Genomic DNA, 14,272 nt, shown 5'->3' with positions numbered 1-14,272 from the left:
ACACTAAGCTGGTTATCTGCCATGTAGAACAAAGGTGCACTTATCAAACATTATGTGTCAGAATTGCCCAGAAAGGACTAATAGGAATTTCTCTACCCTTCAAAAATATGGGTTCAGTGCACATCTTATCCCACCCTTCATTTGGAAGATTTTCTGCCTACAAATAATGGTACATGACTCTCAGTTCTGTGTTTTGTAAGAAGATGGAAAACCATAGCCCAAGAGCTAGAAGAAGATGAAGGCAGGTAGGTGATCAAGGGTGTGATTTCACGGTCTGTGGACTTCGCCAGAAACCTACATTTTGGAATCTCTGTCCCTGGATTTACCACGCTGTGCTCTGTTCTGGTACTAATTGCAGTAGCACAGAAGGGAGAATAATTGGAAGGAGGCTCATACATGGGAACTTTCTAAGGTGATGGTTTTTCTGAGGCCCCTGTCTTCTAAAACTATAGCTTCAGGCGCTGATGTAGAGGGTAGGGTGACATAATAGGATTGCAGATTTAGGAAATGTGAATATTTGGGTCTTTCCAGGAAAGAGCTATTACAATTGAAGGATTTTTTTTCGTGTTATCTAGAGCAGTGATTGTATTTGAAAATTATTTTTCACTCTTCATGTGGAAGATTTAATTTAGCTGGTATGTGTAAGAAAATTCTTTTGACAGCAGCCCTTTCAATTTGTCTGCCTTGAAGGCACTAATGTGCAGCTGCATGGATGGTAATCCCATCTGTCCAGTGCAAACTGCAGAAGAGGATCATGCTGAAATGTGGTTAAAGCAAGCTTTAGCTGTGACTGCTGCATGTTTCCACCAGGCATAGTGCTGTTCTGGGCAGTGTTGCGGGAGAAGTGCTGGGAAGGGTGTTTGAGTGTGGATGAGAGATCAAGATGTGACAAGGCGGGGGGGGAAGGATCTGAATCTCCTACAGTTGATCAATTGCTCCTGGGAAACAATTTAAAGTACTTCTAACAAACAAAACTAAGAATTTCAAAACTGGGCAATAAATTTTTAATTTTGACATATCAGTAGATCATTTTATCTGGGGCCAGAATTGACAAGACAATGGCCTAACAACTGGCTTTAGCATCTCAGTGATAGTGCTGGAGCTGGGGGAACAAGTCCCATATAACAAGCGTGATCAGAAGGGATTTTGTGCCCCTGGAAATGCTGCATTTAACTAATGGAGTGGATTTAGCTTGCTTCTCATTGCATAAAATAGATTGACATTTTTCAGCTTTTCAGGCCTTATTTTCCATTAACCGCTAATGAGGGGTTGAGGAGAAATCATCATCCAAACGTCAACAACTGCTGTTGGGGAGGTGTTTGTATTTCGCCTACGTTTGAAAAACTGCTGGCTGCCGCGGCCTCTCAGTGTGAGCAGGGCTGATCTCTGCCCTTCTGCCCTCCGGGCAGGCCGGATGGACGGACAAGGGGAGGCCGCGGAAAGGGTCGGGGGCTCCGCTCACCCCTTCCCCCGGTCATCCATCCCCTGGTAGCTGCCGGGGGCGGGACAGGGACTCCGCCAAGGGAGGGGGCCTCGGTCTGCGGAGCAGGAGCCCGATGCTGTGCCGGGGGTCGGCGTCCGGGACTCCCTCGAGCCCGGGCCGGAGGGCCCCGGGGGGGGACACGCCGGTATAGCAGGGAGCTCGGCACGCTGCCGGGGCGCGGGGGGCGCTGGCCTGGTGTCCCTTCCGGGGGCGGTGCCGCGGGCGGCGGCCCCAGTAGGGCTGCAGGGAAGCGCCCGCCCCTGCCACCCCCGGCGCGGTAAGATGGCGGCCGCGGCTCAGGCGCTGAGCGGCACCGGGCTGCTCCTGGCCGCCGCCGCCCTCGCCCTCCTGGCCGTGGCTATCGGCACCGACTCCTGGTACGAGACGGACGCGCGGCGGCACCGCGAGCGCTGCCGCGGCTTCGGCCACAAGCGCAGCGACCCGCCCGGCTCCATGTCGGCGCCCAGCTCGCACCTGCCGCTCCGCGCCCGGCCCCCGCGGGCGCTCCTGCCCGGGCGGCCCCCGGCCCCCGCCCCAGCCGCCGCCGCTTCCGCCGCGCTGGACTCGCACTGCGGCCGCCGCTTCAACTCCACCGTCTCGGGGCTCTGGAGGCGCTGCCACCGCGCGGGCTACGAGCCGGACAGCGAGGAGCTCATCCGGAAAGGTGCGGGGGCGGGGGGCGGTGGCGGCCCCGCCGCTGTCCGTGGTGCTGAGCGCGTCCCCGCCGGGGCGCCGGGTCTGCGGGCGGGGCCGCGGCTGCCGCTGCTGCGGCGAGGACGGGCCGGTGGGAGAGCGCGGACGGAGCCCCGGCCAGCCCCGTGGCTCCGGGTGTCCCTGGCGTGCGGGAAGCGGCGAGCGTGGCCCTGACCCTATCCCGGTTTTGTGCGCCTCCCTCTGCTTAAAATGCTGCAGTGCTGGGTGGAACCACGTCCTCGGAGAGCCCCTTCGGGGGCCCAGTGCAGGGCCTGACTCTCGAGTGTGGTCTCGGTGGGCGTCCTCCTAATCCTGGCACTTTCTTCTTATTGAGTACTGAGAAATGTGCAGTATTGTTCATAGTGCTGTGATTTTTACAGCAAGGTGAAAGGGACCTGTTGTTCCTCTTCTAGCAGCGGGGAGTTCTCATTGCCGCAATAGATTGCCAGGCTTTCGTGGTGATGGATGTCACTCAGGGTCCCCAGGGTGACAGAGGAGAAAGCTGTGGATCTTCTACTGTTGTGGCACATGCTACAAAGCCAAGCAGGCCACGAAGTATGAATAAAATTCCTGCACTTGGTGGTACAAATAATGTAGTGGGCTGACCCATGAAGCCAATGGGTTACGTATGGTTAATGATAGATTACAGGATTTACTGTTCCCGCAGGTACATATTAGCACAGGAAGAAGAGGAACTGGGAGAAGTGCTTCCATTGAGGCACAAAATGGAAATGCTATCTTAAGAAAACGAGTGCAGTTTTCGGCTTGGCTTCCAACTGTGACGCCAGTCCTGCACAGCAGAGGCTGGATAGACTGGCACTGTGAATCTTAGCTTGTCTTTGTCCCTTCTTTCCAATGCACAGCAGTGACTCTTACTTCTAGAAAGTCTAGTGCTGTGTGCTTAGCTTCTTTCTCCATTTAATCTAGGATTCTTTTTACGTGTTTTCATTTTTTTATTTCCATGTTGAGCTCCTTTCACTAAAAGGCAGCTCTTTAATTTCTTCCTATTAATTGTGGCTGTCTTGTAAAATATTTATCTATTGTTTTGCTTCACATCAAGCAAAATGCTTTCAGCTCCCATTGAGATTAGCTAAGATGGGGAGAAGGAATGGGAGGAATACTGGTTTGGTCCTCAGTGCTTCTGTTTCAGAGATATTTTTCCAACACCTCAACAGTCAGAGAGGCTTGAGTCTGCTTTCTACATGCACGAGGGCATTACAGGATCATGAATTTTCTTCCTCAGGGTCTGATGTGTAAAACTGTAAGGACTCTAAATCCAAAAGGTTTTCTTTCTACTTTATTTCTTTTTTTTTCAGCTGTTCTAAAACCAGACCTTGCCTTTCCCTACAAGCCTTGCTTCCCTCATATTCTTTGCCTATTAGGTCTGCAGTTGCACTATAAAGATTTATGTGTCATCTTATAGAGGGAAATTATTAATAATAGTTTTTGTAGAACAAGATCTTTAAATAGATATGACTCTCTTATCCCTTCCCCTGACCTCCTTTACTAGCAGCCTTTCCTTGTTCCTGCTGTGTCTGTCTTTTTCTCTGACAACTGTGATTAAGCAGCCTTTTCCAACTGACGGTCAGGTGTGGCTGCGTCTGAGCTGTTCTCTCAAGCATGATACTAGATCTAGGCCTTCCAAAAAGAAAAAACCAGGTGTTTTTTCTCTGATGTGAGCTGAAGATCACTACTGTGCACCTCTGAAAGTCCTACTTCTTCCTTGATTTGCATTAAGTTTTCAGCTAGCTCTTTGGTGATGTGTGATACCTTCTTATATTCCTAGTATTTCTTAATTTATAGATTTTTATAGGCTTTTAGTGACAGAGGAGTAAATTTTTTTTCTCACACTCCTGTGGTAATTTTGATTTGGGTTTATACTCTCCATTTTCTTACTCTCTCTGGAATAAGATTTCTTTCTGTGTCTATCTTGAATTCTGAATAAATTACTAAGTCCATAAATACTCTTATCCATTTAGATAATTGGATGGATTTTTAGTCCTGTATTTATTTGCTGCTATTAATACAAAATGGTTCTGTGGAAACTTTCATACATGAGCATTGTAGCTAATGATGCATATGCATGCATCCATTTATATATCTAAAATAAATATTAAAAAAAAGTAAAATATATTTACTTCATATGTTTAAAATGAAAAGGCAGAAGTCAAAAAATGTAGCTCAAAACTAAGAGGTGGGAGATGTTTAAACGTAAGACGGGAATGATGTGTGGGATTTTTCTTAAAATGCAGAATCACCATTTTGGAACTGTGAAAAAATATCTTTTTTCATTTTAAAAATACAATTAAGAAGGCAAAAGAAGAAATAATGTACAAACCACATGGGAGAAATGGAGATTAGCAGTCAGTAAGAGATAGCAGCCAGAGAACTGAACCACTTGATGGGGAAATTACAGGGACCTATGTGTGTAAGAAGGGACTCTATGAGTGTAAGAACTTGAGTAATACATCATCTTCTAGCCTATGCTACGTGGATTACACATTGGATAACTGGTGCTACAACAAAAACCTTCTGCATGGAGTATTTTTAAGTAGTGAGGTCTTACAGGGATTTATTATATCCTGTTTAGAGGTTTTCTCTACCTATTGGAATAAAAAAGTGTTGCTTACAAAATGGTGACAGTAGAAAATGATTAGTTAGGAGAGATCCATTCTAACAGGCTGCTTTGGATAACTTGGTGGGTTCATTTGAAAAACATTTTCATTTGAAAATCACTAAATTGAAGGAAGTAAAAAGAAAAGGTTCATCACTGTTGATAAACTGGGGATTTTATTGCTTTTCAAGCTTGCTCTGAAAAGTCTCTGGGATGGGACTGGTATGTCTCACATAGACTGGGCAGAAAAGATTACCATTATGTAGCTGAGAAAGTGAGGAGAACCACTGGATGCTTAAGCAGAGGAACACAACAGTTTGTGGCAGTAACGAGGCCCTTGAGAGAAAACTGCTCAGTCCTGGTGTCTGTACTGTTCCTATTCTTTCCAACTGATGATGAATTGGAAGAATTAGAGGATTGACTGTGAGGTCTGTAGACGATCTACTATAGTGGATCTGTTAAACCCCTCATTAGCGGTTAATGGAAAATAAGGCCTGAAAAGCTGAAAAATATCAATCTATTTTATGCAGTGAGAAGCAAGCTAAATCCACTCCATTAGTTATAGTGGCATGTTTAATAAACTCAGTCTGTTTGGTCGTGGTCCTTGGTAAGTATGATCTGTCAGTAAGTGTGATCTGTAAAAATTACCATGGTATCTTAAAGGAAAGTTGATTTATTTGATCTGGTGGCCCTTGGGTGCCGACGTGGACAGAGTGAACTCATAGCTGTGATGCTCCTCACAATCTTGGGCAGGAATACGCCAGGGAGCTTCAGTGGCCACTTGGTCCTGGGCATAAGGGAGGGGAGGGCCAGACCTCATGTGGTAATGAATTGTTAACTGCCCATGGCTGCTCATGGTCAGGAGAGGGTCTCTCCCAGCTGTGTGAGAGTCAAACTGCTCTAAGATAGGACTGGGCCACATAGCAGAACTGAAAATGAGAACCCCTCATTTCCTCCTTGTAACTGGAACATAGGCAATAAAGAGAAGAAAACTCATGTTTCAAAGTTGGAGAGAGACAAAAACTAAATTGAGAGAAAGTCAGGATGCACTGAGCCCAGGATTACAAACTGAATGTATCACAGCAGGCCTGCGTCTGTGTTTCCAGGTTTCTGGCGGTTTAGGAACAAGGGACCTGTGCTCTGCCTGAGTATCTAGCTATTTTACCCAGCATCTTCTGATATATCCCAGCCTTCATATTCAGTCAGGAGAAATGACTCGTTCAGGGATGCTCACATGTACTATTTTGGGTTGTGTGAGTTCCAAGGGTTGTGGAAGGGGAACCTGTCTGCATTTGTAATCTTGAAGGGTAAAAAAAACACATTGAGGACAAGGTGTTAGAAACAATGTTGGCTGTGAGAAGGCACAGGCATGTAGTTTGGCCATTAAAGTGTCAGTGTGACACTGCTGGATGGAGTTCATTGCAGTTCATATTTATCTTTTAATCAAGAAAATTGCACAAGTAAAATGCACATTGTGCGATTTTCACACTGTTCTTTTAAGACCCTTTAGAAATGCTGGGATCAAGCTGTCTGTCTAATCTTTTTCTTGTACATGTGCTTTATGGTAAGCTAACAACATGAGCACCTGCCCCCTTCTGTCCTGCATTCTTAATTTACTTGTGTGCCAAAAAATACAACGCTTACTTACTTGTTGATCACCACGTGACTCTGTTCTGTTCAAGCCCTTGCCTGAAGGCAAAGGTTTTAATTTTGGCAGGCTTTCTTATGGTGCTTGTCTCACTGTATTATTAAAAAAAAGGGAAATCACTTTGCTAGCAGGTTTCTGAAATGGAGGGCAGGATGCTGTCCCTATTCTATAGACTACAGTTTGAGGTATGTAAGGGATCAGGTCAAAGGACTTATTGGAGTACCTTTGAAATACCTTTGACTTCATAATAATTTTGAGACTGCAGACCTGATTTTGATTTTTACTTTTTTTTTTCTTGAGTACTTAAAGAACAAGGTGTTATATGACTTTAAATACAGCCCTGTGGAGTACCTGGCCATAACTGAATGCATGGCGTCTCTACAAATGAGACGTAGAGATTGTCTCAGAAAATGGGAAACATGAACTAGCGACTGCAGATGCAAAATCTGGCTACTGAAGATTGCCTGGGTGCATGTTATGGTTTTCTGTGAGAAAGTGGGTAGGTATTCAACTGAGAGATCCCCCTCACTTGCTTCCCAGATCCCCTAACTCTTGCCTGCCTATTTCAGCTTTTTTAGCAGACCTACTTAGAGAGGCCTCTCTTGTTTTGCTTATGGTGACTCACACTAGAGTGGGTCCAGCCTCTGCTCAAAGGGAAATGGGAATCTTGTTAGAAAAATGGCTTGTGCTGGTGTAGTCCAAAGGCCATCACCAAGCCCATGGATTAGAGATCAGTGCTGAGCAAAAACCCTAAAATTTGTGAACTCCTGAGCTCTTTGTTTTGCAGACTTGCTGTTTTAGTATAACTGTATGTGCTACCTATATAAAATTAGCACTTTGAATTACAGGGAAGAAAGAATTAGGAGTATAATTTCTAACCCAAAGGCAGAATAAATTGATATTCAAAAACTTCTAAGTAACCAAGTTTGTATAGAGATTTGGTGAAGAGATTTTAGTTTAAGTTTACATGTTAAACTCTTGGAATTATACGGAGCAAGTATTTTTCTCAGTGATGTTTTAGCTGAGGAGTCCATAGCTTTGATCATGAGGGATGTACATCTCTAGTCTTTGCTTTTTCTTTAATGAGGTATAAAAATAGTAATCCTTGCTCTTATGAAAAAAGACTGCTTCATGTATGCTACTTTTATAATCAGAATATGTAAGTGCATAGATCATATTTTAATGAGTCCAGTGCATTGTAATCTGAAATCTGGTGTCATTAGTTTGTTCTGAATACATATTTCTCTACAACACATGTAAATCATGTCAATATTGAAGTTGAATTCAGTCAGCAGTTACAGATGAAATTTAATTAGATACTGTGATGTGCTGCTTATGGCCTAAATTCTTAACTTAGTATCTGTAGCCTTTGCAAATGAACTGACATAGTCTGTCACTGGGTTGTCTTGCTGATCATTTGCTCAGGCGGCTCTAGACACTTGTCCTAAGTGCAAAGAGGGAGCTCTGCTCCACAACATAGTGGAGAATGGCTTAAGGTGAAGGGCAGAACTCCATGTATCATGTCTCACTGCCAGCGCTCTGTGGTGCTGGGGAAGTGTCAGGGAGTGACAGCAGGGGAAGGGTGTGGTGGGAAGCACATCTGAGGGTGGGGGCGTGCTTGAAATGGGGGGAAATCCAGATCACCTTTCCCATCCTGGCCTGATGGCTGGATTGGCTGGGTCTCCTGCGTGCAACTCCTAATTTTGTGAAACGGGGGTTTCCTCTTTGCAAGCCCTTGCAGAAACCAGGTCAGTACAGTCCCAGTAAACATCGTTAGAGAACAAAATCATGTTTCTCATTGCTGCAGGAGCTGCACAAAGCCCATTGCTTCTCCTGGGTTTTCTGGTGTCTTTTACAAAGCTGATCACTGAGTTTGCAGCTCTATGCTAGTGATTGTTCACCAGCTTAATTAGCTCACTGGCCAACTCATTGTTTTTGATTGGTTCTTCTGCCCCAACATTTAAATAGCGATAATGACCCTGTGATTCTGTGATTCTGCTTAAGGGGAACTTTTTGTACTATTTAGCTCTTTTACCTTTCTAGCTGTTCAATTCTATCCCACCATCCATGTTTATTCTCTCTCATTTTCTGGACTGAAAGTCCCTTTCAAGAAGAGCATGCTTGTATGTTCACATTTACATGTGGGGTACACTTTTCTTTAAGCTATAGTGGAAACAAGCCTACCTGGGTACTATTGTTCACTGAAAATAAAGCAAAGAGTCAGTGACTATTGGACTGAATCAAATAATTCTCCCATGCAGTTCACTTCCCAGCATTCATTCAAAATTTTCAAGGTGGTTCAACTCTGTCTTAGAGACAAAACAAGTCTTCTTGGTACTTAGACACATTCTTGTGTCCTGAGACATCCCATAGCAGTTCCTCTAGGAAGCTTCTGGAGATGTTTTTGGTCACTGTCCTTAATGTTTACTTTAGCTATTGATTCTTGGAGCTTGCCAGGATCAGCACCTAGTTTCTTCTTTGCTGGTGTTTCTTTGTAGCAAGGTTCCCTCCCCTCCTAATCCCAAAGCCTTTGAAGTAAACTTTTGAAGCTCTTTTTTGGTTACATTTGCTCTGTTACTGAACTAAAGCTTCCCCTGTGTCAGTTCTGCTGGGCCAGCCAACTCAACAGCAAGTGCAAGGCACGGAGCTTTCATGCTGTTTCACACTGATGTTTCTTTTACAGGAGTTATCCAGCGCTGCACTGCTGTGAAGTACCACTACACCTCCAGCTCTCTGCCTCGCAACTTGCCTGTCAACATCACAAACACAATCCGGCAGGATGAGTGGCATGCGCTCCGTAAGTAACCCAAAGTAGTGTACAAGACTGTTTGGATTACTTCATGCCTTAAAGTGATGCCAAGTGAGGGCTCTGAGTCACCTGGCTGTCACTGGGCTCTAAGCATAAATACACATTTATTAGTGAGGAAGTGCAAGCAGCTGACAGTATAATTGGAAGGGGACGTGAGGTCTGAAGGGTCTTAAAGCTGTGAATTCAGGAATACAGGTGTGTGTGGAGTGTGCTGCAAGGTGGATCTGGGGACAGACAGGTCCTAGCTGGCTTACAGCAAAGGTTCTGCATCACTGTATAGACCTTGTTGCATTTTTCTGTGTGCACCTGGTGACCTGGTGCAACCCCCTGGTGACCAACTATTTTAGGGAACATCTCCGTTTGTCCTTTCAACCTCTTGTTACTAGCACCTGGCTCACAAGCTGCCTTATGCCCAAGTCCTTCCCACACAGATAACTGACCTGTAGCCTGTGACTGAGAATGATTTAATCAGTTTTTTCTGCTCCTGCTTTTCTGGTTTTTTTTTCTTTTTCTGTTGCCTCACATAATTCAGCCTAGCCCCTGTCATGTGAGAGTCCATGCCAAGGAAATCTTATTTCAGCTAGAAACTGAACTAGGAGGAGACAAGAACAGCAATTTTACTATGGATGACTAAGTGCTCTTCATATCACTGGTACCCAAGCTTTTTTTTAGAGCTTGTTACTGGAGTTGTTCCCATAATACTGTACTGATCTTCTGTCTGCTTTGGTCCTCCCACTATTCCTCTTTTCAGTTCACGTTGCCTTCCATGCACTAGTCCTTTAGTTCTCTTCAGTGTCCCCTCTCACTTCTTTTGTTTCTATTTTCAGCAGACACTCCTCCAACAAACTCTATCCCAAAGAAAGACACCACACCAAAAAAAGAAAAAAAGCCCCTGCAGTATTAGCATAGTGCTGAGTTCATAATACACCCCTTCTATCCCATGTTGGGCAAACTATCTCAAAGAAGCTACAGGAGGAGGAATCCATGGGTGAAGTATAAACTTTAGAACCAGTAAATCTACATCTGTCTGGACTCTCCCCTGGCTGTCCTGTCTAGGTGCCACCATCTTCATGTCTTCTTTCTTGCTTTTCTCCTTTCTCTTTCTTCAGATCTGCGGAGGATGACAGCTGGCTTCATTGGCATGGCAGTCTCCATCATCCTGTTTGGGTGGATCATTGGTGTGCTGGGCTGCTGCAAACAGCAGGAGCTTATGCAGTACGTGGCTGGGCTGCTCTTCCTAATGGGAGGTGAGGGCCTTTTGCTTCTGCTCCTCAAGTTACCACATTCAGTATTACTGGCTTGTAAAAGTCAAATTAACCCACAGCAACCACACGAAGCAGCAAAATTATTTAGTGCAGCAAACCGTCAGCACAGTGCAGTTACTACTTCCAGCAGTGGGCAGGATCTGTGATTGCATGGGTATTTGCATGTTTCTGAGTAGACCCCAATGTATGTGTATGAGCCTTCAGCTCTAGAGAGCTGGTGTGTAGCCCCAGAGACCATGTGCACAATGAGCACTGTCCTCTTTCGTGCTCCAAATGTGCAGCCTGTGGCTCCTGTCAGACAGCTCAGCTCAGTTTTCCCTAGGGAATCATAACAAACAAACAAACAAACAAACAATTTGATTTGGAGCACCTTTCTGATACTCAAAGATGAAGTGTAATGATGAAGTCCAAACCCAGCCAAGCCTGGGAGAACAATGGTCCAGTGATAAGGACATGAACTTAGTGCTTGCCAGGTGTGTTAAATCTGTTTGTCCTGGCTGGGAGCAGACTTTCTGAGTGGTCAGAGGTTTTTCTGAAAACCTTTCTTTGATTGTTCAGCTTAAAAATTGTCAGTATTTTATCTTCATTTGAAAGGGACATAGTAGCAACAAGTGTACCAAAAGGGTGAGGTACTGGGTGAGGTACTGAGATGCTCCAAGGGTGGGGTGCAAGCAGTAAATATGCAATTTTCAAGTATGAAAAATTGCAAATTACCTAAAAGCCAGACCTGCTACCCTAGAGGCCCAGTGTCAGCATCTATAATGGCTACAAGCAAGGAACTTCTTGGTTAACAGCATCTCTACCACATGAAAAAGTAGGTGTGACACTGGTTTGGTGCCTCTTTTGGGGTGGGATGTGTGGGGAAATCTTCCCTTGCCATAGACAAGCCTTCTCAAGGAGTGTTTTTGAAGGCTGCACAAAACCCACCCTGCTGACATGGTGTGATGCTAGAAAGGCTGGAAGTTGGGCTTGTGCTGTCCTTCGTAATCTTATGTGCTGCTTAACTGGAGTTTCCTTGGGAACATTTTAGTTTCTTTATTGCACAGCAATGAACAAGTAAAATATTGTAAGTGGAAGAGGTAGACTGGGTCCCCTTCAAGTGCTTTTGCACTTAGTGCAATGGGCATGCTGTCAGCAGTAAGAGCTGTCATTAGTATTTAGACATAAATGTACAGCTGGAGAGAATAAAATGATCACCTCGAGACTAGTGTACTAGTGCATATTAGACATCCTAGAGTGCCTTGCATCATGTTTCTTATGATTTTTTTCTTCCTCTATATAGGTGTTTAGTGAATGTGTAGCAGATGACAAAATCCTGGGCACTCTCTATGGGCCTAGGGTACAGCTGGCAGAAGTATGGGTGTTCCTGGTAGAAACCAAGCAGTGCTGCACTTGCAGCCCTGGGATTCAGTATTAACCTTCTATAGGAGAATCTGCTCGGGTACTGTCTGGAACCTGATGACATTAGTCGGTGAACTATACATGACTGAGTTCAAAATTGCAACAGAAGGAGCTAAGACAATATTGGTTATTTGTGACTCAAGGTATCCTGCAGTCCTACATATTTTCCCTTTTTTTTTTTCTCTGCCTTATAATAAGAATGACTGGTAGGACTAAAGAAAAAACCCAAAGGTAATTCTTGATTTTGAAAATTCATGACTGAAAATACCTAGGGTTAAAAACCCAGTGCATAATTAACCTGTCTGAGGGCAGTGTAGAACCCTCTTGCTTTTCTCCTGCAGGTACATGCTGTATCATCTCACTCTGCACATGCGTAGCTGGGATCAATTTTGAGTTATCTCGCTATCCTCGCTACGTTTATGGGCTGCCAGAGGACATCAGTCATGGCTATGGCTGGTCCATGTTCTGTGCCTGGGGAGGGCTGGGCCTCACCCTGCTGGCTGGGTTCCTCTGCACATTGGCCCCATCACTCAACACTTCCCGAGCATCCGTACAAAAACCCAGACAAGAAAACGGGGCCGTGTGACCCTGGAGGAAGTGAGGAGAGACTCTGGAAAGTGCAGCCTGGGCAGAGCTGTGGGTTAACACCAGGAAGAGGTGGCATGTCGGCACGTGGAGAGCAGTGCCATAGCTGTTGAAACACCAGCCTCTGGGATGCTGCTACAGCCTCCAGTCGCAGACATGGACATTGCAAGTAACTCCAGGTTTGAATTATGGGCAACTTGATCATTGATGGTTTAAGGGGGACAGTTCTTTCAATTTGTTTTTTTTCTGTTTACAAGGGATTAAGTCCAAGGCTGTGTCTTTTTTTGTGCTGTTTTTTGAACTGTACCTCCATGGTCCTGTTATTGTCCAGTTGTAAGGGATGTTTACGCACCAACTCTATTGCTGCAGGTCTGTGTAATTCAGACCCAAATTAGGGCAAGGAGCTAAGTGAAGTTGGCTTGAACACTTTTGCAACAGGCATGTCTAGTGTTGGCTCAGGCCATCCTTTCCCAAAAGAACCTTGATCTAAGCCGAGGTTTAGGCCAAAGAATTAGCCCATTCTTAGTATTAATTCATTTAAATCAGAAACCTGTGCTATTCTTTGCTGTGGTATCATCTATTTACTCACTACTAAAGCTGTTTTGAAAAGGAGCCAGCTGTAACTGAGCGGCAAGACTCCAAGAAAACTCTTACTGGCTTTAGGAAAGGAGGGGAAAGTTTTTCTCAGCTTCTTACACAGGTAAGGTTACTTATTTGGCTAACTAACATACCCTTTTTTTAAGGGGGAGATGTATGCAACATGCAGCTTATAACTGTTCCACTAGAGGCCAGGGTATGTTTCTCAAAATATGTCACAGTTTGAGCTGCCAGGATCAACCTTCACCCTCTAACTATCTTGTGGGTGCACTCCTGTTCTGTGAAAGGAGATGAGTAATTCTCCCCAAGCTCAAGTAACAGTACTGCTAAAATAGCAGATGTACAGCCCCCTCTAATACTAACGTCCAAAGGAACCGCAATGTACTTTCCTCAGGAACGTGTGGCTTCTGCTCACTTCTCCACTCACCCTTTCTAATGTCAAATGCCTCCTGAGCAGTGTGTCAAGAACACGCATGTTCTGCTGGAACAAGATCCCCCTCCAAAATGACACTAAGGACCTTGGTACCAGCAGAAGTACTAGGGCTAACTCAGGAACATCAGCCAAAGTACTTTGGGGTGCATTTTTCTTTTGTTCATTGATTTTTTTTCCCCCTCACATCCCTGCCCCTCTCCCAAGCGTCCAAAAACTGCACAGGTAAAGATGAGATGGCCAGCATTTGGAAATGTTTACATTGTATTTAAAATACAATACAGTGGCATGTAAGATACTTAATGCTAAAGTCAGTGTATTTATGAGAAGTGTAATTTTTAAATGGAAGTTGTAATTCTCAACTGGCATTAAAAGTACTGAAAGACTTGCTCAGTGGATGGACCCTTGAATTCTTTATGACTAATCACCACACTGATTCATCAGAGAGCTCACATACATACCAGCAATGGTGTTAAAGCTTCCAGAGTTAAGTTCAAACATCATTCATATGTGAATTGTGTTCACTTCTCCCTTGAAAAACACGTGTTAGTTCAAAATATTCAAACACTAACAAAGCTGTAGAATGTTCACTGGCTGCACAGGTAGAAACCGGGGATGCTGTCTGAGCTGCAGCTCATCAATGTCAAAGAACACTTACTGCAGTATAACCTGCTGGTCCTCATCCAGAAGTAGCAGAGCAGGATTTAATCCATTTCTAACAGGACGGTCCAAAAGCAGCATAATGGG

At 44.8% G+C, this 14,272-nt stretch overlaps 1 protein-coding gene across 1 annotated transcript; it reads left to right on the top strand.

Annotated features, from left to right (window-relative positions):
• Nucleotides 1–1,386: 1,386 nt before the first annotated feature.
• Nucleotides 1,387–13,914, top strand: LOC135415729 (transmembrane protein 178B-like). Its single transcript, XM_064657875.1, has 4 exons — nucleotides 1,387–2,147; nucleotides 9,122–9,235; nucleotides 10,357–10,494; nucleotides 12,255–13,914. Exons 1-4 carry the CDS (start codon nucleotides 1,766–1,768, stop codon nucleotides 12,497–12,499), a joined length of 879 nt encoding a protein of 292 aa, XP_064513945.1. The 5' UTR covers nucleotides 1,387–1,765; the 3' UTR covers nucleotides 12,500–13,914.
• The last annotated feature ends 358 nt before the right edge of the window (nucleotides 13,915–14,272 follow it).

Source organism: Pseudopipra pipra, chromosome 6 (assembly GCF_036250125.1).
Source record: "Pseudopipra pipra isolate bDixPip1 chromosome 6, bDixPip1.hap1, whole genome shotgun sequence".
NCBI classification, from domain to species: domain Eukaryota; kingdom Metazoa; phylum Chordata; class Aves; order Passeriformes; family Pipridae; genus Pseudopipra; species Pseudopipra pipra.
Note: the sequence above shows the minus strand (reverse complement) of the source record. Positions and strands in the feature narration are given on the sequence as shown.